This window comes from Python bivittatus, unplaced genomic scaffold, assembly GCF_059951505.1.
Source record: "Python bivittatus isolate LINGU-HERP-01145 unplaced genomic scaffold, Pbiv_v1 ctg000330_np1212, whole genome shotgun sequence".
NCBI classification, from domain to species: Eukaryota; Metazoa; Chordata; class Lepidosauria; order Squamata; family Pythonidae; genus Python; species Python bivittatus.
In genome coordinates, this window is record NW_028277058.1 from 24411179 (window position 1) to 24435876 (window position 24698).

The following is a 24698-nucleotide window of genomic DNA, read 5'->3' on the forward strand; positions in this document are numbered from 1 at the left end:
AAGAGATAGTGATATGTAATGTATTGGAAATTGACTAGTATAACTGCTACTGTGGACGTTTCTTAAATCTCTATCACACTACTCTATTGAGCAGCACCCTTAATTTGAGTTCGGGCTGCTATAGATGCAGCTACAGAGTGTTTTCAGCCTTGTAGCTCAGGTTCAGAACATCTGAAGTACACTAGGTGTTCTAAGAAGGAACTCACAACACAGTGTCCAAGATGGCTGAGTTACCTGTCATCCCACAAAACCACACCAAGATCCCCCTCAAGGTAATGTTTTTATTTATGTATTTATTCTAAAATTTGCAAGATCATTAAATTTAGTAAGATTCTGGTAATCTTGGTTGAGAATGTCAAAATACCAGATGAGAACACCAAAACCTCATATAAGTTTGCTTGAGAGATTGCTGTTACTACATACATTTTCATGACATTTGAGGTGATTTAGGAGTATCTAGCCATCATATTGTACACTGGAGTCCGGTGTCTGAAAAGATCGCCAACCAATGCACTAACCAAAGAAAATTATTATTTTATTGATTGATTATCTGCTATCAAGTCAGTGTTGAATCTTAGCAAACCCATAGGTGATTTCTCCATGATGATCTGTCCCTAACCTGGTCCTCCAGCTCTTCCAGTGGTGCACCCATTGCCATAACTGAGTTCATCCATCTTGCTGCTGGTCTTCCTCTTCTTTTATTTCCTTCTACCTTTCCCAACATCAGAACCTTCTCCAGAGAGCTAGGTCTTCACATAATGTGTCGAAAGTATGATAATTTGAGCCTGGTCATTTGTGCCTTGAGTGAGAACTCTGGATTGATTTATTCTTTTATATGCATGTTTAATTAGAAATGAGAACCACCTAATTGGTACCTAGAGCACATATACAAGATAATCTGCTATTCCTTATGTGGCCCACTTTTCTGACTCTTCAGGACTATTTGTGGCAAGCTATAGCCCAAGTTCAATACTCTTGAATGATCTTGGCTATTAGCCAAAGAACATTAGTAATTATTATGTTGAATGGGTTAGTAATATCTGAGAAAGCATTCTCTGTGTATTTACAAAATTGCAGGTTCAGGATTCTTTGGAAAAAGCAGTGTTAGTGTCCCTACACATTTATTGGGACTGCCATTTCTTTATCACAAGTTAACCTCAGTCCATCTCATTAACACCAGATTATGAGTAAGCTTTTTGATCAGAAATTTTGATATTTTTTCTCTTCTTTTTGAAGTAATGATTCCCCTATACCGGAATCTGAATGACAAAAGTTACTCCTCTTATGTCAGATCTTCATTATCTGATGGAAGAGGAAGGGTATGAAAAATAGCTGTCTGTAATCAATTGGTATCACTGGTATATGAATAAAGCAGCAGCCCTTAAGTTTCTAATTCTGCTAGTTACTGATAATTCTATTGTGGCTGGTACATGAGTGTCCTTATAACAGCCCCCTTCGTCCTAGTAAAATGAGAATGCTGGTGTCTTGTAAATTCATCTTTTGATTTGTCAAGCAAGAGTGTACTGAATTTTCCAGAAAACAGAAATGCTCTATAAAGTTGACAAAACCTGTATTCTAAAGGAGAGTTATTGCAACTGAAGAACAAATGAATAGCAGAATAGAGACTAAAGAAAGCTGAACTAGCCAATATGAAGAATTAAGAACACCATGTCTGAGAAAGATGAAAGATAACTGTAGTTTTAGCTCACTAAGTTTCAATATACTCTTGTATTAAGCGCTTCTTGTTTCAGGAGGACAGAAATCTCTTGTTATAGATGGTATATACAGAGGAGGTGATGAATTTGGCCAATGTTCCCTTTTCTGTATCTGTGTCTAATATATTATAGGCAAAATGCATGGTGGTTTGTATATTCCTTTTTTATCATTATATATACTCTAATAACATATTAGTAGAAACCTGAAGAGGTTAGAACTTTATTACTTAGCTCTATGATTAAAATAGAACCCAACCAACCTGGATAACTTTAAGGAAAGATTCCTTTTTATCTAAGGATTAGCCAAAACCATTTGCTGCTTGAGCAAAGTAGTAAATATGACTCAATTACCTTGATCATCATGTAAGTTATCTCAGCACCGAAGGTAGAAACTCCCTCAAGCATCTGCCCCTGGGTGTAGAAATCAACAATAATAAATGAAATAACTGGTGATGTATTGATTTTTTTTAAAAAACCCAAATCACTTTCCTGGAGAAAGTCTCTTTCTACCTGATGGTAGAGTTGGTTTCATATTTCCAGTAGGCCCTTCTATTTTCTTCTCACTCTTGACACGGACAAAACTGAGATAATGGATCATGAGTCAGATTTTGCCAAAGGCCTCTCCCTTTGTCCCTGAGATTTTAAAATGTTAGATATTCCTCAAAGGTACACATTTATACTAATTAAGTCAAAAATATATCTAAACTGCACTGATACAAATCCTTCAATCACTCTGGAACTGACATTATAATCATTTATGTTGTTTAACAGTTTGTATTGGACTTGACTCAATGCACAAGTAGCTAATAAAATAAATGCAGAACTGCCACTGTTGATCTCTCCTCTTTCTCTTCCGTTATGGACTAGAAGACTCCTGAAGTCCTTTCCAACTCCATGATTCTATAATTCAGTTATGTTACTGCACTGGAGCATCATTTTCCTTCCAGTTGCCCTCGAGATGCATTGTGATTCTAATTCCTTGAATTCCAAGTTAACATTGCCTTTGGCTTTGGTGTCTGGCAATTTTGGGTGCTACAGTCCCAAAACATCAGGTGGTCACCAAGTTGCAGGTTATATTTTCTGAATCTTATTAGAACAATGAATAATGTGAAAGAGCATTTCAAGAAATTCACCATATCTTTATGTGAATTTCCTGCTACCTAGGAAAATGGAGTAAGATTCTTAAAACATCTAATTCCTCTGCAACCTGCACTAGTCAGTTGCATTATTACACAGGTTTTCATTTCAGCTGAGAATTCTAAAATCACTAGGCTGATCACTGAGAATATTAAAATTCAAGACCCACTTTAACCAATGAGTTACAGTTCAAAACTGATTTAGTAGACATCCATTCTGGCAAGAGCAAAGATTTGTTTCTAATATACATGCTAATTGTGACTCACTCTTTTTAATTGCTGATCAGTTAGGGTAGCTGAAATCAAAAGTCTTTCACTAGTACACAGAAATAATCTGAAACTGCTCTTTTAGGGATCTATAGAAAAGGCACTTTGCATATTGGTACCGATTCTAATGATAACCATCTGTTGTTTTTTTGTAGGACAAACTGAGTGTATTTTGTTGTTATATTTTGTGCAGTTTGTTGTGTGTTTTTAATCAAGCATTTTTCTATGATATATTATTAAATGTGTTCCATTATATTTGTTGAGATCTGGATAAATGACCAAAAAGTTATTTAGCAATTCTGGGCAGCTTACAGTTAAAAAAGAAGAAAACAATAGGCATAGAAAAAAATCATAGCTGACCAGAAGACTAATTCAGTAACAGGAAAAAGAAGTGTAACAGCCTTATAATATTTTTTAACTATAGTAGCCTGTTTCATAATCTACATGTCGGTCAGCAGGAACCTTTTTTCTACTGAAGTCTGTTGATAACTCCATCTTACTAAGTGAGTTTCAGAGTAGCCTTTTCCTTATTGGTCATCTTGTGTGAGGTTCACGCAATTTTAAGTTCATTCTTTCTTGAAGGCATCTGATTTGGGATGACTGTTCTTGAGGATGCAGGAAAAAATGTGTTCTATCTTTTACACAATGAGAGCTGTCACTAAATCAAAGGATACTTTTTATAGGTCCATGTAAATAGACTACAGTATTTAGAATGCACGAATATAATTTAGAACCAAGGGTATCGTGATTAGATTTACCTTATACCTGCTTATTCAGAAATAAGCCTCACTGCCAGTTGCAAAAGAGTTCAGAACCTCTGTACCATTCAGGAAGTACAATTCTGTAGATCTACTGAGATTCCCTCTTCTAACCAACCATTAACCCCAGTCAGATGGCATCAATTAGTCAACACTAGCTAAGGTCTACTAGCTAGGTGTCAGTCTTGGTTATTACATGGATGGGATGGTACCTTAGACTGGGAAGTGGAAAAAAGGCACCCCAGAAGAAGGCAATGGCGAACCATTTTCACACTATTGCCAAGAAAGTGAAGCCATCATGAGTTAAGCTCCTTTGAAGGTTACTTTATATTTTCCTTACAATTATTAAAGGTTTCAAATGCATGCCCCTCTTTGAATCTCACCACCCTACTCTAGTATAGCTTATTTTGATGTTCATTCTACTGTTTGCAATAATAAATAAGATTTACTTCCAGGTACATCATATTTATATTATCCATATAATATATATCATTATGTATCTAAGGAAATCCATTCATAGGAAAAGATTTCTTTAAAATAAAGGTTAGAGATTATAGGTCTTAAGTGTGTTAAGGGATTCAGCAGAAAATCAGAATATATGTAAAAGGTCATTTCTCCATGGTTTTACTAATATTTGTGTGTGGATGTTTTAATTTTTATTTCTTCCTTCTATGTTCTCCTTATCTATGTTGTGTCTCATGACTGTTCTGGATTGTCACTTGCGGTAGGTTTATTTTGCTCTTTGGACACACATAAACAAAGCTCTGATGTACTTAATGTCCTGATAGTTGTGGCTCCTCAGCCTGAGATTTATGCAAAGCTTTGACACACATCAAGAGGCTGAACTAAATTGATTTATTTATATTACAGGATTAAACAATTGTTTCTTTTATTCTCTGTAACTTATATTAAGTTGAAAGGCATTAGAAGTTTCAAGTTCTGATGTGCACTGATTTCGATTTTCTTTTTTGTTATATGTCAAAGTACAAGAACAGCTCCTCAGTCCCTCCTCACCACAAAATATATATATATATATATATATATATATATATATATATATATATATACAGTTTTGCCATGTCTGTATAATTTTCTGATCCATTTTTTTTTCTTGTATGAAAGAGGAGAGATATTTACTTAAGTTCCGCTTTTGTGAAAGGGGGTGACCTAATCATATAACTGATGAACAGTGGCACTGGGGAAAAAAAATCAGGAATTCAGCAGTATATTACTGCCTTAAAAATAATTGCAGCATTGGTCTCTAACATTTATTATGTCACAATTTGTGTATGGAACCAGAAACCTATATGAGACCAAAGAAGATGAACAAACACCCTTATAAATAATAATGTATCTTAATTTAATTTAATTCACCATCATGTTTTATGCCAATCAAGTGCATCTATTCACTTTCCAAATGGAGCATGAAAAAAATACAAACTACTCCAAAATAATACATTCCAATAGCACTCTAGAGAACATGAGGAAGGGCCTTGAAGGACAGTAGGGAAATCCATTACCATGGCAAAGATCAGGCAAACATGGCTTAGGTCCACTTCCAAGAAACTAACCTCCATAATTCCCCCAAAATTGGAGGGAGAAGCACATTCAGACTTGCAAGATTCTGTAACTATAGCTTTTATACTAAAGTAGTTTTAGACCTACATGGCATTGGTTTCTTAGTCTGATCTGTCACGTACAGCTGAAAGGAATAGTACTAGCACTACAGAAAGTTTTGGAATGTAGTCTTTCAGAGAGCTCTCAAAAAAGACAATTTCTGACTGAAAGAGTTTGTATTTATGATTAGTAATATTATCACCATCCTGAGACTTTGCTTTTTAAAAATGTTTTTATTGGAAGCATTCCTCTTCATTTTGGTTTTGTCTGAGCTGCACATTCTTTAAAATGTTTTTTTTAATCTTGTCTTCTTAATACACGTTATTAAATGATTAGGTAATATGTGATCTGTGACTTTATTCTTACTATATTTGAAAACCAAATGAGGTTGAGTCTCATTTATTTTATAGGAATTAGATAATTCAATTCCATTAGCTCAAACAGCCATCAGTGCCAGTTGGCACACATACAAAGAAAAAGTATAGAGAGTGAAATAGAAAGATAAATTGCCAGAATGAGTGTTTTGTTCTCATATACAACAACTTATTTTCATACTGAAAAATAAACAGTTGAGTTTAATATTTTCATATAATTGATCATGCAGTTCCTGTCACCTAAAATGAAACTTTAAATGTACTTTGTTTTGAAAAATTCCATGATGAAACAAATTTAAGCTTCATGCCAACTAAAATTAGACAATCCTAAAATTTCATTGAAATCACTGGACCTCTTTTCCTCATCATTTTAAGTCAAAAATACTGCAGTGCAATCATATGATGTCCACTCAAAAATCTCATCAGATCCAATGTGGCTAATGTGTATTGGGCTAAAGCTTTAACTGAATAAAGTCCTTGAACATACTTTCTTGAGAATCAGCCCCATTGATTGGAATGTTAAACATAGATATTTGGAAATAAATCCCATGAGTAGGCATATAAAAGATTGTTTGCCAGTGTTTAAATGTGAATTATAATATAATGGCAATTTAGGTTTTCTAATACTGCTTCAATTGATACTTTGGAATTTTTCTTTCTCTTTCATAAAGTCTGTGTTGGAAATTGCTCTCAGTGCCTTTTCAAAATTAATGCTACTTTACCTAAGAGCCAAATTTGCAAGGGTTAGTTATCCTTAATTGTTTAAAAATGAGTATATCTTTAAATCACTTTGGTTCAGCCTACCTTTAATTAATATCAAATGAAAAGAAAAAGAATGAAAGGAGTCCTAATTTTTCTGTGAACGTACATTTGCTAATGGCGTAGTGATGCCTTTTCTTCTATATTCAGACTAAATGAAAACGAAAACATTGAAATTGTTTGGCATTTCATTTTATGAAGAAATTACATGCAATAACATCTAAAATAGCAGTAATTCTGCAGAAACACTTTGCTTTAATGTAGATAATTCACAGCATGCACAATTGGTTTAAATTGGAGAACTTTGCAACCTTACTTATTTAATAGCATGCTTATTCACAACTGTCTTCGGACAAAGCAATTTGATTCAATTTGATTTTTAAAAATTAAGTATCAAGTTGGCATTCTCTTTGTGTTTCAGGCTTTGAAACAATTGTTGCTTGCAATATTCCCAGGAGGGGCCTTTTCCTTCTTTCATAGCTTTTTTGCTGCTTGCTGCTGATAATTCTCTTATATAGTCAGACTAACCTAAATATATATGTCGACAACATACATGATTTTATGCTATCCTGCTTGCTTTTATTGCTTCACTATATGACTAAGGAGAAGTGCTTGATTTTATTTTTTGGTGTGTTTATTCTGGGGCTTTGCTTGGAAATGAGTCATATTTATTTATATGTTTGTCATATTAATTGGCATTTTTATTGCTTTTAATTCTTTACAGGCCCTTAAGGATGATGATGCTGAAACTGGACTGACTGATGGAGAAGACAAAGAAGAAGCCAAAGAAGAGGAGAAATTAGGGAAAATCCAATATTCTTTGGATTATGACTTTCAGAACAATCAGGTTTGAAATAAATGTGATCTTAGTATTGTATGAATTAAAAATAAATGCATACATAACTTTCAATACGTTGTTGGACAGACAAGAGACTGAGCTATAGATTCAGTTGTTGCTTTGGTGAACCACTCTCCTGACTTCAGGTCACCATCAGTAAAGAGCCCAAACTATAAACAGTATGTGTGCACTTCTACATCTTTTAATGAAAAATATGTGTTGGAAAGAAACAGACAAGGAACCACATAGTTAATGTATTTTGCGTTCATAAGGCTGAAAAAGTAGGCAGTCTTCCATTTTCATGGTCTGCATAATTCTACCTAGGGCAAGATATCAGATTGGACAACCCTAATTTATTATACCTATTTTTGTCACAGATCTTTTATGAGAAATAATGAATAAAAAGCAATTATGAAACTACTAACTGGCCAGGAAATGCAATGTTAATTTCAAACATTCATTTCCAGAAAGGTTGCCATGTTAATCTGTTTATTTAACAACACACAAATGTTTAACCAGATAGGTAAGTATGGAAAAAAGGTGGTAGGAATTATTATTGCTATTACTGTTAATGTTTCATGCTCATTCACAATACAAGCATTAACAGATAATGAGTTTGTAAAGCAAGATAAATAGTGCTGGAAAACACTTTGAAAGAAATATAAAGAGGCAGATTGCAAGTTGCCCTCTGAATCTCTATTCAGGTCTGTTTAATGCTGGTGTTTCTTTTTCTGTCTTTTGAACATAAAGCACCCGTATAAAACCATTCATGATGAACTTGGAACATTAGAAGAGGTACCCAATCAGCTGTTTCATGATTGAAAAGCTACTTGGGGATGCAATCCATATATCAGGATTTGACCTCAATCCTTTTTGCTCTGTATTTTAAAAAACTTTTCAACACTCTCACCTTCTATTCTACTATATAAAAGAATCCACAGGTTTAAGAATAAAGAAGATTTTTCTCGTCTGTTTCCAAAGCAAACACCTCTATGACTATAATCTGCATTTTCAGGTCTTTAGTGACCACTTCATTTCAGCAGGATCTCTTGAAATCCACAGGACACTTCTTCAAAGAGTGAAGAAAATAGAATGAGTAAACTTTTTGTGAGAAATAGATTTTACCTTCCTCAGCAGATCAACAAAACTTGTAATGCCTTTTTTTTTAAGGAATATAATACTGGCTTTGCACAGTCATTTTAATGCTTATTTGCACTATTAAATATTAATCATGTTCCATATTTAATTAAAGGGATAAGGAACCTTTTAAAAAACTGTTTCTATTTTCTAGTCATTTTATGGTTCCGCTGAATGTTTAAAAGTTCCTTAGGATAGAGAAGATAATGCAGCAATGAAAAAAATATAGAGACATAACACCAAAAATTAGCTCGTTAGATTGTGAAGTTAGAAGTGGAAAGTTGACCAAATAACTCCTTAGCTTATAGTGACTCTACTTGAGATAATTATTTGAATGGGAATTGTGTGCCAAGGTCAATGTACTCATGATCTATGCTCAATCAGCAACTGAAGCATAATCATGATGGCCATGTCATTGCAGTGGCAAACAAACATAGCATCAGTGTTGTTCATAATTCCGTTGACGCTGACCATGAAGTTGCCCACTGATGTCACTCTGAAATTATACATGCCAAGAAGTAATTGCTGTATTATCATATGAAGTCACTCTACTCATCACCTGTGCAGTGGGCAATAAGTGACAAGTGACTTCTGTAGCTGTGAAGTCCAAGATCCCTAGAAGCAAGAACAATCAGTTACCAATAAGAACCCAAAAAACTATTATTCCATTGTAAGAGCCAGTAAGGTTCATGACTGGTTGGCTGAAAACAGATCTGGAGGAATTTATAAGAGAATGCATAGATTTTTTTAGATCTCGGTGTTATTAGGGCTTATGCAAAATAAATACATACATACATACATACATTCCCTTAAGAAATAGGACATGAGGTTCTATTAGATCTGCACTAAGGGTAGCTTACCTACCACAATGATTGAATACACAAATTGTGGTAAGCCAAAAACCAAATAAACTATCAGTATAACATATGAACCCAGCTAAAGATAATTATATAAATTATATAAAACTATATAATTATATAAAAGGTATATAAAAATGTAATTATTTGCCTCTCTGTGAACCAGGATAATTTATGACTCACTGCTAAGTAGGCAGTTGGCTAAATCACAGAATCCATTTTCATAAAAACGTGGTGCACAAAGTTGAATTATGTAATAAGTTGGAGTTGCAACTTGTCCTTTTAGATTTATATATAAGTATAAAAATAGTATGAAAAGAATTTTTCTAGAAGGTAGCTATTACTTGGATGTATGGATTTAGCTCTTTTTATGGCTTTGTTTTTAAGATAAAACATTGTAATTATGAAGAACAGTGAAATCTAACATGCATTGCTTATGAATTGTAAAAAAAATCTCTCCCTGCAAGTGTGCATGTGTATGTGTATGTATGTGTGGCAGAGAATAATATGTATCTGTAATTAAAACATTCTTAAACAATCATGGATACATGATTGCCAAAACTGTTTAAAACAATGAGGGGAAAATTGTCAGGGTGCTATTTGACATCATCAAAGAAAAAAATAAAAATCCACATACAGCTGTAATAAGCAGCATTTTAAATACCCATCGATTGTTTTGAAGCAGCTTCTTGAAGTTCCTGTTGGGGCTTGTTTTCCGCTGAAAGTACGTTTACTTTCACGGAGCTGTATACTATTTTTCTAATTCTTTACTTCTTAGAAGATTTCCAGAACTATAGTTACATACAGGTGGGCATTTGTAAATGTTTATAGCTAAGTTTTATATATGTTGAAAGCTGAGTTATTATTTCTGGGCTACTCTAACAAGTGATGAACAGTGATCACTGAATTAAAATTACACTGAAAAGGAACTTCAATTCAGAATTCATTGGAATAATAGGCAAACGGAAGACAAGTCAAAGAAAAACACTGGATACATCCATATATTGTAAATCCAGTAGGAAAGAATTATCCAGGTCACTCTCTTGGTTTGACATTTGTCCTTCCCTTTAAAATGTTAAAGCCTCAACCAGTTTCTTTTGTAAGTCCAGTGAAACATCCTTTTCTAAGTCATTCTCTTGGCCTGTCAGTTTAAATCCACTTTCAATACCATCTCTATCTTGCCAGCTAAAATTTGTTCTGCATCTGTCATTTCTTCAATAATATATTTTGAGCATAGTCTATCCATAAAAGCAGACATCATTACTGACATTGTTGATATTGTAGATACTGTTTTCTGATTCTATTCTTAAAAAGTCTCCTTCAGTATTTTCGTTGTTAGAATGTTTTGCAACATTTTACAGGTTTGTAAATCTTTTCTACACCTAAAAACTTTAGTCCCCTCTAGTGTCCTTGGTCTTTGCTGTGGTCATCAGCTCTCCTTTTGCAGAGCCATCTTCAGTTTGCCATACCTCCCCAGAAGTCACATTTCTTTGAGTAGTACTTCTTTGGATTGTCATTGGCTATTGGTTATATCCTAAGGTCTACTATTTAAAATGAACGCTATACTGATTGTTAGACCAAAATATTACTGATTAAAAAGTATGCTTCTTAGTTGCCTTTCCTGTATTTAGACTTTCCTAACCAAATCATAAATGTCAATTCCAGGTGTTTTGTTTTTGGAATCAAAAATGTCCTTATCAGATTGCCTATGCAACCACTGTACTTTTGACATGAAAACTTAGAAACTTTCTCTTTACAAATAAAACATGATTCTATAATATGGCAGAATACCAATTAAGCAAACACAAGTTTGTTATTAGCATATATGTATTGAATCTTATTTACACATTCAGAGCTAATAAAAGCTAATCTTAAATTTCAAAATTACTAGAGATATGTCAATATGCTTTGTTTCTATAGTCTATTAAAAAGCTTCTCTATATTGCAGTACTGTATTACAACACAGCTATATGAGAAAGGTAATTAAATTACATTTTCATTTACATTAAATGTGCATATACACAAAGGTTATGTTAGCATTTACAATAATAACACAACCTTCATGTACATGCACATTTAACATATATGTCAGGTACATTGTTCATGATAGTATTTCTATCTGTTAACAAGTTCTGTGTCCTTGGGTAGTCAGATGGGGTACTGTAAATAAAGGTCAGTTTTATCATTTTAATTTATCATTTTAATAATGGGTAAATGCAGGTGCATCAACTTCACTCTTTCCTATTTCTAATACCTTCTCATAGTGTATAGAATTTCCATGATTTAATATCTATCAAACCTTTCCATTAACTTAATTTGCATGCCAAGTTTTATTCCTGCAATTCTGCCTCTTTCTGTTGAATAGCAAGAGAAGCCCAAGATGGATTCTTTAAAGTAAACTTTAGTTCAGACCGTGACTCCTTAAAGCAAGATCTTCCAGTCCATTTAGAGCAACCTTTGGTTGAAGTAATGTCTCCAAGTAGTTCTTCTTAGTCCAGATAGAGCCTGGGTCAGGCTGAGTCAGGCTCCCGTCCTCTAGTAACCCTTTTGTTCACCTATTCCTAAAGCATGAGTTTGGTTCAGGCTTCATCTGATCCAGACCTTAATAGGCCTTACTATTCTCACATGTTCCTTACTCAAAAAGCATCAGAAAATGAAAAGACTAGTATGTATGTCTTAATCCATGGACACGTCAGGAACAAGCTCTCCTTAAATATCTGTTTAAAATTCTGATCAACTCATTCTTTCCCTCTGTCTTGTCTCCTTTTCCAGCTTCTGGTAGGAATACTTCAAGCTGCTGAGCTGCCTGCTTTAGATATGGGTGGAACATCTGATCCATACGTGAAAGTTTTCCTGCTTCCCGATAAGAAAAAGAAATATGAAACAAAAGTTCACAGGAAGACCCTTAACCCTGTCTTCAATGAACAATTTACATTCAAGGTATTATAGTGTCCTTTCTTTTTCATGTGCTATGTGTACTAAAAATTAATCCTATGCTCAAAGAATTGCTTAAGTCCTAGTTAACTGTTAACACAATGGATTCTTTTTTTTCATTTGTAACTATTTCGGAGATTGCCTTCTTGTAAAAATATACTTAAAGACAAGCTGAATAATTCAACTGTACTGACAGACTGCTGCTGCTTTTTTTCTTTCCTTAATCTTATGTGGAATCTGATTTATGATTCTTATAAAAAACAACAATATACTGTGATGCTGTAGTACTGACTACTTGGATTTTATGGAAGCTGACCTGACTAGATAGGTTACAACTCACTGATTTCCTTTCTTAAATCTGCCTAGAAGGGATCTTAATGAATTCAACGAAAGAAAGAATTATTCAGTAATTCCCTATATTTTTCACTCCCAATGGTATGACTTGTACTGTTCCTTCTTATATAAAATAATACCTGGTTAAAGTTAATGTTATTATGTATATGTATTTATATTAGCATTTATGCATTTCATATACATTGTAGTAGTTAATTGGTGTTATCCCCATGTGAGATAATGGTTTCCTTAAGCCTCCTAGACCTTTCATGATGAAAATGAGATTCAAGCTGGAATTCATTGACTGGTAGCTCAGAATCATAATGATATTCACAGAAGATAGTGAGAAACCTTAAACCTAACATATTCTATGAAGGCTTGTAACTAGGTCATTGATAGGCCAGGAAAGCTGTCACATAATCTTAAAGAATATAATATTTCCAGTAGTGTAACAATGAATTCTTTATATACTTATCCAGAAATAAGTACAACTTTTAAAATGTACAGAATGTTAAAATTAAGAAAGAACAAATCAGGATTACCTCCCATGTTTTTGTGTGGGTAAGGAATCGTATTTTCCTTGGTCTTAAAATAATTTTAGAGGTATTACTAGGATGTGAAAGTATATGTTAGAAATGCTTTGCTGGGATGCTTCAAAATTTATGAAATTCACTTAATGTCTTCCAGACTTAGCCTTCTTTCGAGCACAATAACACAACCACATATGAACATATTTTTAAGGATTTTAGCCTGAAATGTTCACTGTACTTCAGCTGCTACAGACCTTGCCCTTTATATACTCAGTCTTACAAAGACAGCCCTGGTTTGAAAGCAGGGACAAATGAGGTTCAGGCTGTGTAATCATTCAACAAGAAGGTTGTCTCTAGAGACCTCTTCCACTGCTGCTGTTTTCTCTTGAAGATTTTGTAAAAATAATATTTCATTTTATGGGGCTGGAAGAGATGAGAAGAAGCTCTATACTGATTTTTTCCTTTAAGCATATTTAACTTGAAGCAGAAAAAAAAGGAAGTGACAGAACTAACAGCTCTGGTGTCTCAGCTTGATAGATGGCTAAATAAATCAAAACGTCCAGTCATTGCCTCTACAATTACCAAAGTTCACCAATGAATGCATATTTGCATCCATTTAAATGGCTCACGATACTACAAATATGAGCCTTGATGAAATATATCAAATGTGATTTTTGCACATGCAGCAACTTAAATGGGCCTAAATTGGGAGCAATTTTCCTTTACTTCAGCCAGGAAAAGCACAGCATACATTGACCATTCCCATTGATAAAAGAGACCAAGAAAGCAGTGCTTTCTGGAGTTCTATAGTGCCTTGGGTCATGTTCCTACATCTTTAGAATTCTTATTTTATTATCCAGAAGCCTCCCTCATTGCTTGTAAGTTCAGGAGGAGCATGTTCACACTAAATGTACCCTGTAGTCCATAAATGGAAAACTTCAAATAGTTCTGTGATACCACTAGAAGCTGAATATTGCTAGGCAGTTTCTGTGATTTCTGAGCTTTTCCCCAGGCTCTCCAAGAGAAAACTCAGGCATAAGACTTTTATATATGCATATTAACTATAGTATATTTTGTGTCAAATATACATTAAAATATCATACACAACCAGCTTATGAAAACTTAAGAGCAAATGACATCTCAACTAAAAAACTCTCACTTCGTTGACACTGTTGATGTCCTAGGCCTATTTTAATTTATTAGGAACAAGTGCATCACTGTGAATAATAATAATAACTTATTACTGTGAATCATCACTGTGAATTGCAGTTATAAAAGTTCAGTTATTGTGTTATCAGATCATCTCAACTAATATGATAGACCAGTTTTCCATAAAAGCTTGTACAAATGGAAAAGTTAGCACAACCATATGAGCAAGATGCATAAATGTGTTTTTAATATACAGTGAAGTCTTGGACTTTGATACAGCAATATGCCAAAACCAAATCTATGTGACAATTTACACCATTTGCATAATAATATAATTATGCAAATCAGTGCAGTGATGTACTTTCAGGCACATATTAATGACTACTGGACCTACCCCCATGAGTCCTTGTTTCACTGAATTTGCTTTTCTCAAAAAACAGATTTTTTTTCTATAAATCATCAGTGAAGTGAGAAAACTTAGCTTTGTTATCATTAAGCACAGCGCATGGCTAGAAACAAAGTTCATTATATAACTAAGTTATTCTACCGTCCTTCTGTAATATCAGCAAATACGTACATTAAGGTGCTGATGTTTTTCTTATTTATCTTAAATGGAAGTTTTAGCTGTTTCGTTTTTAAACCTGAGGATTTATTCACACATTATAAATAACAAACTTTACAAGAAGGGAGCCATTTTGAAAACAAATAAAAGCTAAATGTATGCAAAGAACATAGGCTGAAAGCTTTATTTAATTTTTTTTAAGAACTGAGTACAGTTAAAGGAAATGTTCATATTAATGTTCAATATAATCATTAAAAGTATCCATGCTTTGAGCACAGATCCAAACAGGTTTTGCTTACCATCTATAAAAGATGCATCAACTGTGTATCTTGTTCTGAATGTAATATGACTAATGACAACCCTTCTACCCTATAGCATAGAACAGCTGGAAATAAGCTAAAGTATGGCCTTCTGTTGCCAAAATTTACAGCAATATATCATGCCAAAGGGTAAGCCTCATCATTAGCAAGGTGAAAAGCAGAATTCTGAAAAGAAAAATAATAAAGTTACTTTTCAGAAAACTATCTAGTTTCTAATTATTCCATGCTAGACAGAGAAAAACAGTTCTGTGCTTTTCCATCATCCTATAACTTTTGGGAAGAGAGAAGTGACAGCATGATTTATTGAAAGGAACATCCTACAGTATTGAAAACTTATGTATCTGTGGGGCAGATAATTGGCCTTTGGCTTCATGATGGAGTCTAACTTTCAGAACTCCAGGCAAAACTTCCTGATTGATGAGTGAGCTACCACATTGTTCTAGTTATTGCTATATTGTGGCCATTAAAGAATGTTATCAAAGGCCTCTGAAAGAAAATGTGCCTTTTTTCTCCCTCTCAATTAAATGGGGATGACAGCTGATAAAGAAAAGGTTTTGAAATGCAGTTAAAGCGTATTTATTTTAAAGGCCTTATAACTGGCTATTTTTTCACCCTTTCTCTTTTTCTAATTTAGGTGCCGTATTCTGAACTGGGAGGAAAAACTTTAGTGATGGCAGTATATGACTTTGATCGCTTTTCTAAGCACGATATAATTGGAGAATACAAAGTTGCCATGAACACTGTAGATTTTGGTCATGTGACTGAAGAGTGGCGAGATTTGCAGAGTGCTGAAAAAGAAGAGGTAAGAGAATTATATCCATTGTTAGAATTCATTCAGCTTTATACTCACCTTCTATATTTCAGATTAATTTTAGGATATTTTTTTTTAAATGGAGAGACTCCATAGCACAAAACGAATCCATGACTGTACATGTTAGAAGGGCAAGAAGGACTAAAATGATTAACTAGGGAACATAACTGACAAGTCAAACTGAAATTTGCAGACTTCTAGCTGCAATACTCTGATCCTAAACATCATGGCTATATACAGAATATAAAACATCATGGCTATAATACCTGCATATCAGTTGAACACGGGATGTACACAGAATATGCATGCATTCAGGGAATCTACTTCTGGGATGGGAAGTCCTGCAAGTAATCTGATCCTGTGCCATGCAAGTCTTCAAAGGTGACAAGCAGCACCTTGACTTGTACCTGAAAGCCTACTGGAAGCTAGTGCAGCTTTCATAGCAGTGATATTATGTAGGTGTACCACATAATATCTACGCTTACAGCCACATTCTGCATTAGCTGCAGCTTCAAAATGAATTTTAAGGGCCGTGGGTAAGAGCGCATTGCAATAGACCAACTGAAAATGGAGAATGGCATATCCAGGGGACCTAGAACCTTCAGCTACTCAGATTTACTAAGGCTGAGTCAAAGTTTATTATTCCCCATCCAGACCCTCGGAGCTTCCAGGCACTGGATCAGAGATGTAGGAATGTCTTATATTTTCCTTTCATATAGTTCCCCATTTTCAAATTTACTTTGGGCTGTTTCTTTCTCTCTAGAATCCTCCACTTAAAACTACACTGCCCTTTCTTGGCATGTGGCTTAATAATAAGAGTGTTGCTTTGCATTGAGACTTTGCTTGATCCAATACTTGGCATCTCCCTTTAAAAGGATCTTGGGAGTCAGGCTAGGAATGCTGGAAAGTTTTCAGTTATTGATGCAAGATAGCTACATAAAACCTCTATATGAACTAGGACAGTGTAATATAGATAATGTCTTAGGGCTCACTTGAGTTCAAATGAAGTTCTGTATGTGAACAAAATGATTGATTGATTGGCCAAATGATGATTCAGGTAAAAACAATATGGATTTTTTACAATATGACAGGTTCTATTAAATCAAGGAGACATCATCTTTTGCCTTTGTTTTCCCTTCTTCAGATCATACTTTGAGAGCATGATAGATGATGTAAAGAGTAAAGTTAACCAAAAAACATATTTATTATTGATATGTAGAGGTGCGATTTTTGCTTCAAATAGATGGCAAGTTGGAAACTGTTTCCCCAGTCTTTGAGTCTTTTGTCTATTTTTTTATGATATATGTACCAGTTTTCTGTCTTTTCATTCCAAGCAGAAGTCATCCTCAGGAACCAATACAGCTTTGAATATACTTAGGAAAATGGCCAAAAACAGCTCTGCAATCTTGATTATATGCTACAGGAACTTCTTTCTTGGGGCTTCATTTCCATATTTACCTGTGGCACATTGCAGTGATATAGATGAATCTGCCAAGGTTAAAATATAGGAGAAATATGGGTTGAAAAAAAAGTCTACCTTATGGTAACTAATGCAGTAAATAAACTAATGTTCCTCCTGAGATTCTAGGCTTAGATTAATGACAATATTCACTGGGAATGATGGGAGTTGAAGTCTGTCCCATGTGAATAATACATAATAGTTAAGATGATGTTAGAAAGGCTGATGTTTAGAAACCTATTAGCAAAGGATGCGAAAGGTTTTTTTTTAAGTTTTCTTTATATTCAAAATAAAAAGAATAAATAAACAGTATGTTAACTGCTTAATGAAGGTGGCAAAAGAGTAGCAAAGAAAAAGCAGAACTACTCAATTCCTGTTTTGGCTCATCTTCTCCAAAAGAGGATATACATTCCCCTGGAGAATTATAAAGAATGCAACTACAACTTCAGCTTGATTGAAATATAGTCAGGGAATATCTATTGAACATTTATATATTATATGTAAGGTAATATATAAATATTCAGGGCTAGATGAATTAATATTCTAGAGTACTGAAGGAAGAAATTTTTACTCAATGTTGACTTATCCATGTACTTATATACACAATTTTTAACATAGATTTAAATTGTACTAAACTGAAAAAATAATTTCATAATATATTTATATAATGTTTCCATTTGTAGGGAGATTTTTGTTATGTCTGTACTTTTGAAGAACCATTTCAAATGGTCCAGTTTCTACCTGTCTATGTCCATTGAGACTCCATAATCTCTGTAAGCAATTGGTTCCGCTGCCAAACTGTTCATACCATTAGGGCGGCTTTTCCTAATACTCAGCCAGAATATACTTTCTTGTAAAGTCATTCTTCAGTGGCCTGCAGTCTGGGGAAATAAATCTTGGTCTTTATGACAACCTTTCAGATATTAGAAGAATATATTCATATCACCCTTTAATCTTCTGTCTTCAAATTTAAACATATCCAGTTCCTTCCACTGTCTTCATAGGACTTAGTTTCTGATCAATTCATCTTGATTGTTGCCTTCTTTGAACTTGTTCCAGGAATTCTTATAAAATGTTCTACCCAAAACTGGATGCAGGATATTCAACAATTTTCTGGTTGAAAATTAGAAAAAGCACCCTAATGATAGGAGCAATTGGGCAGGGTGGCCAGTTGTTTAAAGAGGTGATGAGTTCTCCTTTACTATATGTAGTCAAGCAGCTGGACACTTATCTACCTGATCATTTAATTTAGATCTCTGTAGTGAGCAGGGGACTGCAATTCAACGGCCTGCATAGCCCTTCCAATTTTATGTTTCAATGATGGCCACTGGATTAGGGAAGGCCATCTTAGGTTGTCTATATTTGATATGAGGTACAGGCATTTTGTTGTGATTATTCTGTGTGAAATGGTTTTATGGAGATACACAGAAAGCTGGACCTGTTATGTTTACAGAATAAAATGTCATGGAGCTACTCAAATAAAACAGAGCAAAAATTCATGCAAAGATTGCTGAGGCCAGATGTGCATCAATGGGTATGTGTTTGGCTTGTTAGTGCTGAACAGCATGATACCACAACCTGGCCCACTAATTATTGTAAAAACATAATTAAAAACAACTTAAAACCATAAGCAACTGGATCCCATCCAAATTATACAACAAACGTAATTATGTTCCATTACTGCAAAGACATTTTATAACAGACTTCACTTCCTTTCTTTTTTTTTAATTACTGAATGTAATGTTTGTCATAAAAAGCCAAATTTACAGTCTGGTCATAATAATATACATTGTAATGGAGAATTTTCCCTTCTTTATTTTATCTTTTCACATAGAATTATAATAAGATTCAGTCACATAAAATGTCTTCTGGGCATATTTCATTTGTAACCTTAAGAGAAAAAGCTTTTGCACCCCCTATAATGGCAGTTTGGACACTTAATCACCTCTGATTACTTGATTTTCTTTCTTTCTTTCTTTCTTTCTTTCTTTCTTTCTTTCTTTCTTTCTTTCTTTCTTTCTTTCTTTCTTTCTTTCTTTCTGCAAATTCAGTTGCTGTACATAATAATATCTACTTTTTAAAAGATCTGACATGCTGTTGCCCTCTTCATTGATAAATTTACCCTGTTTTTCACTTTGCTTCCTAAAAGGGTCAGGAGTAAAATCAAAGGATGGTTTTTTTTTTTTTTTTTTTATAATGTTTTTTTTATTTTTACAACAAACACAAAACAAACATGAACAAACAAAAACATAAAAAGGCATAAAAAAGCATCTTCCATTTTATACCGTGTGTCAACCAGTTAAACTCGTTGGTGCCCCTTTCATAATCTTAAATTCTCATATCATCTATTCAAAAATATACTTGTATACTTATCAATTAACAATTATTAATCATTCATAGCTAATCTATAAAATCATATATTACAAAAAATTTTAACTTTCAATAGGATTAGTAATACATCTCCATCTATCTATTATATGTGTATATATATAATAATTAATATCAAATTTCTATTATAAAATTTCCTAATCTATTACATTACTATATTTTCTCATCTAATCATTAATAAAAACAAATCCCGTGTCATATAAAATTGCTTATCTTCTTACTCTAATTTCAAATCTCACTTTAACTCATCTCTGCACATTCCATAATTTTAAATAACTTCCTCCTGCATAAGTACTTTTTAATTTTTCCAATTCTTAAGAGTTACAATTCTAACCAATATCAGTTACAGTATCAATCACAATTCTAACCAAGTTACAGTTCTAACCAGATTTCACTACATGTTATACAATTTTTAACTATATATCTCAGATTTATACTTTATTCCAGCGCTTGCATAATTTTGAGTTCACCCTTTTCATTCAATGTCCCAAAATATCTGGCTGTTCATTCCTTTTTTCTATATTATTGGATAAGAGAAAGCAATAATAAGTGTCCTTTTGAACATTCTGCTTTTGGAAGCTTCTGTCAGTTCCATCATTGTTGTATTCCCCTGATTTTCTCTTTAAACATCTGCAATAGTTTCTTTCAATATTGTTTTACTTCTTCTTTTTGTACATTCTCTTAGTACGATTTTCCATTATAATCTTGTATAATCTTTTTCTCACCCTCAGTGCCAAGAACAAATCTGTCTCTCTTCATTTATCAGTTGATTAACCCTTTTAATTCTCAGTTTATAGGCCTCACAATAATTCCGTTTAATGTTTCTAATTTCTTGTACTATTTCTTCCTTTTCCAATGATCCCGTTTTATGTTTAATTAAGTCCATTTTAGCTTTAATATCTTTTTTCTTTCTTTTTTTTTTTTTTTTTGAGAATTTCTGCAGCTCTTCTTCCAATTTTTTATAGTCATCCTCAATAGTTTAAAGATCTTTTTCTGCATTGTGTTTCTCGTATAGTCTATTATCTTGATAAACCTTCATTAAGTCAAAGGATTCTTTATCTTTGTTCTTGCCAAAAATAAGAGAAAAAAAGAAGCAAAAGGAGAGAAAAAAAAGAAGGAAAAATAAAAAGAAAAGGAAAAGAAGGAAAAGGCTAAGCCTCTTTAAAAAAAAATCCATCTGGGGGGAATAGAAAGCAAAGCAGAGCTTCTAGCAGAAAAAGAGCTACTGCCACTAATCAAGGCTCTTGTGACTGGCTCAAACTTTCCATCTTAATGTTTTCAAAGTCGCTTTCAACTCCACTTTCTTGTTTATAGTTACGGATGGCACCTGTATAAACATGCACATCCCACTATCTTTTTAGAAAGCACAGGGTCTTTGAGCGTGCGTCACAATGAAAAAAAAGCACTAATTCGCGCCTCTAAATGGCAGTGCAACTTTCTTTCATTTACTTTCTCTTAACTCCACTTTCCCCATTTCAAAGTCAAAAAGATATAAATTTCTTATAACAATAAAAAAATCTTAGTAAAAAAAAGGCTTAAAATAAAAAGTTATTGAGTATTAAAAAGAGAAAGCCAATCCAGTTAAAAATATAATTTTTTTAAAAGAAAAACATCTTGTCAATTCCACTAAAAAGGGAAAGTTGAAAAGAAAAATTTTCTCCCCCTTCTTTTTTTTTAATAGGGTTCAATCTCGCCGCTTAATCCACTTTTCTTCACTTTTAAAAATCTCTTTAAGTTACTTAAGGTGTTCTCTAAGAATAGTTGAATAGTAAAAGTCCATCTCACCCAGTTGACACCCTTCTCTTCCATCTTCCTTTGGAGCTGTCCCGGCTTTCGCAGCCATTTTTGGCTGCCTCTCCTCCACCGGCTTCAAGAGCTTCTCCCCGGATCGATCTGGGACTTGCGGCGTCCCTGAGATCTGCGGGACGCGCCCTTTGCGTTCGCCATCTCTACGGGACGGCTTAGGTCCATCGGGACCGTCCGGGCGAGGAGATATCGGCTGCCATCCTGGGAGCCCAGGATCGCCCGCCGTATCGCCGCGACGCCAGCTCCGCCCTCCCAAAGGATGGTTTTTAATGTGATGTGGGAGCCTTTCCTCTGTGTCTCATGACACAAGTAAATTTTAAAAAATAAAAATTATGGCATTTTCCATTACCCTACACATGCACAAAAACATTAGTGTTAATGTTCAAAAAATACTTTAAAGATAAGAAACACAATGCACGTATTTGTTAAGTTCCATGAGTTTTAAAGAGGTGCCGTACTCTGCAGAAGACAGTTGTTTACTGAGCAGAAAAATTCTGAGTCATGAATTTATTTTATTTGACTTATAATGCCTTCTTAACATTATACGTTCTACTTACATTCTACTCCTTCAAATTACTGTTGGTTAGTAGACAGCAGTATAAACAATGAGCAGGCAATGTAGTCAGCTCCAAATATTTTTGAAGCCTACTCTTCATGGCCGTTAGCCATCTTGGCTGAAGGTGATAGGTAAAATCCAAATATTTGGAAGGTACAAACTGAATATTTGAATGAGAGATCATGCCAAACATATGGGGGAAAAAAGGGGGGAGGGAACAGTATGCAATATAGTGGCTAACCTTGTTGCCAGTTAGGGCCAAGAAGACATCCAACTTCTCCCATGGAAACTTATTGTAGAATATTGAGCCAGGATTATCTCTCAGCTTACAGGATAGTTGTTGGAATGAAATTGGAGGGGATATGCATGTTGCAGATACTAACTTGAGCTCCTCAAGAAAAAGAGGATGCAGATCTAATGTTTTGCTATTGTTTTAATTTATTTAACCAAGAACATTCTATAGCTCATTGATTTCCTAAGTAACCATTTGATTTTAGTAAAGTATCAGACAATAGCAAGGTTATGCCAATGAAGCATATATAAAATTGAATTTGGCCATTTTGCGCAAGTTTTGTTTTGATGTTCGGACATCCTGGCAAGGTTTTCAGGCATAGAGTGGGAGCAAAGAATTCACTTCAAGGCCCCACTCCACCTCTACCCAACCCATTCAATGTTGATTAGTATTCTAAGGAAAGCAGCATTATGAAGAGTGCTGCTATTACAGTCTGGCTACTGCAGCTATTGTACAAAAATTAAAGATGACAAGGCCTTGTAGGCATTTTAGGCATTTAAGCTCCAAACTCAGTTAAACATTTATTTCTTTCAGTCTTCTTCTCTTACAACCATCCAGATTATTACAAGGGTAATAGGAAAAAGAAATGCATACCTGGAAAGGTTAAGGACAAAGAGCTGAAAGGAGGAGTTTGAGAAGGAGAAAGCTTAATCATTTTCTTCAGAGTCCTCCTGCCAGTTTTAAAATGCCAATTTAGACCATGGCAGTGATTACCATAGTAACTATTTAACCAGATTTTGTATTTTTCCTTTAGTTTAGATCCATGCTGAACTGACATTTAAAGCACTTTGCACTCTAGCTACAATAGACAGAATGTATTTATTAAACAAAAAATAATAATACCTTACACAAAGCATAATAATGAAAAGAGCAGTAATTGGTTTCTCACTGTAAATTGCTGTAATAGTCTTAGACAGGCTATGTGGTAAAAGGAGATAGTCAGTGTAAATATTCTGTAGTAGACTGATAGAGAATGCACCCTCCAGAATAAAAGACAATCTTTCAGTTCTAATTTATCTAGGAAGTTCCTTAGAATATAAAAGCAGAACACTGGTGTTCTGTTTCCAACAACAGATAACCAGATGTCTTTAGAAGCAAGAAGCAGCTTATGACATGAACACTCAATAAATTTTCTATCACTTTGCTGTTTCTGTAGTAATTTACAACTTTCTTGCCCTGTGTACTGCTTCGGTAGATTTTAACTCATGAAAAGAGATTACTTTTTATTTTATTGTAAATAATCTTGGCATTTAGGTATCTGTAGGACCTCCTTCTCCAACCAGAAATGACTTGTCCAGTAAGTTCCTTCCCAGAGAAGCTGTTGATTGTCCCCCATCTCCATTACAAGAGGAGTTGAGGTTAGGAAGTATTGTTTTGCAGTATTGGTCTTATGAAATAGCCTCCCCAAAGAAATCAGACTTGCTTCTTCTTCAAGAGCATTGCAAAAGCTGGTAAAAATGGATCTCTTCTGGACAGTATCTGATGGTTAATTGATTATTGCCACTTTTAGGAGTGGGAGGTTACATAGTTTACTGCCAAGAGTCATACAAGCAATTGATAGGCTTCCTTGATGACTGTACTTCATACTGGGTGCCTACTGTTAACTGTGCTTATGCACAACATAATTTGTCAGTGTAAAGACAAACTGTAGACTTCTCCTTGCTCTTGGATTATCAACCCACAGAGCCAGGGGAGGTCAAGCTATCTCCTGAAATGGGAGTAAATTAATGAATCAAACATTTATCAAACAGGAGAAATTGCTAGCACAACTGGAACAGCTCATTATGTTTAATTATATACAGCTTTGATTCCTAGATTCCAAAGGTCATGTTTGGGTATCGCTGGTTCAGAATCATGAAATACCCACCCAACATATTCATTCTTCTGTAAAATAAGAGTGAACATAATATTTCTCAAAAATATCTTAGTGCATTCATAAGGCATGGCACAAGGAAAGAACACAATTAAGGTGAGGTATCATCAATGTGGATGATACTGTTATACATCTTTGTCCCCAGCCATTCAGGTGAAGGTGTTGAGGTTCTGTCCCAATGTCTGGAGGCCTTGGGGGTCTGGATACGGAAGAACAGGTTGCAGTTC

At 34.3% G+C, this 24698-nt stretch overlaps 1 protein-coding gene across 1 annotated transcript in view; it reads left to right on the forward strand.

Moving 5' to 3' along the window:
* The window catches only part of SYT1 (synaptotagmin 1), a 177744-nt gene that overhangs the window by 87700 nt on the left and 65346 nt on the right, over positions 1 to 24698 (forward strand). The window contains exons 4-6 of the mRNA XM_088141845.1: positions 7360 to 7473; positions 12231 to 12398; positions 15921 to 16088. Of these exons, the coding sequence (XP_087997971.1) occupies positions 7360 to 7473; positions 12231 to 12398; positions 15921 to 16088 (450 nt within the window). The remainder of the gene's footprint in view (positions 1 to 7359; positions 7474 to 12230; positions 12399 to 15920; positions 16089 to 24698) is intronic.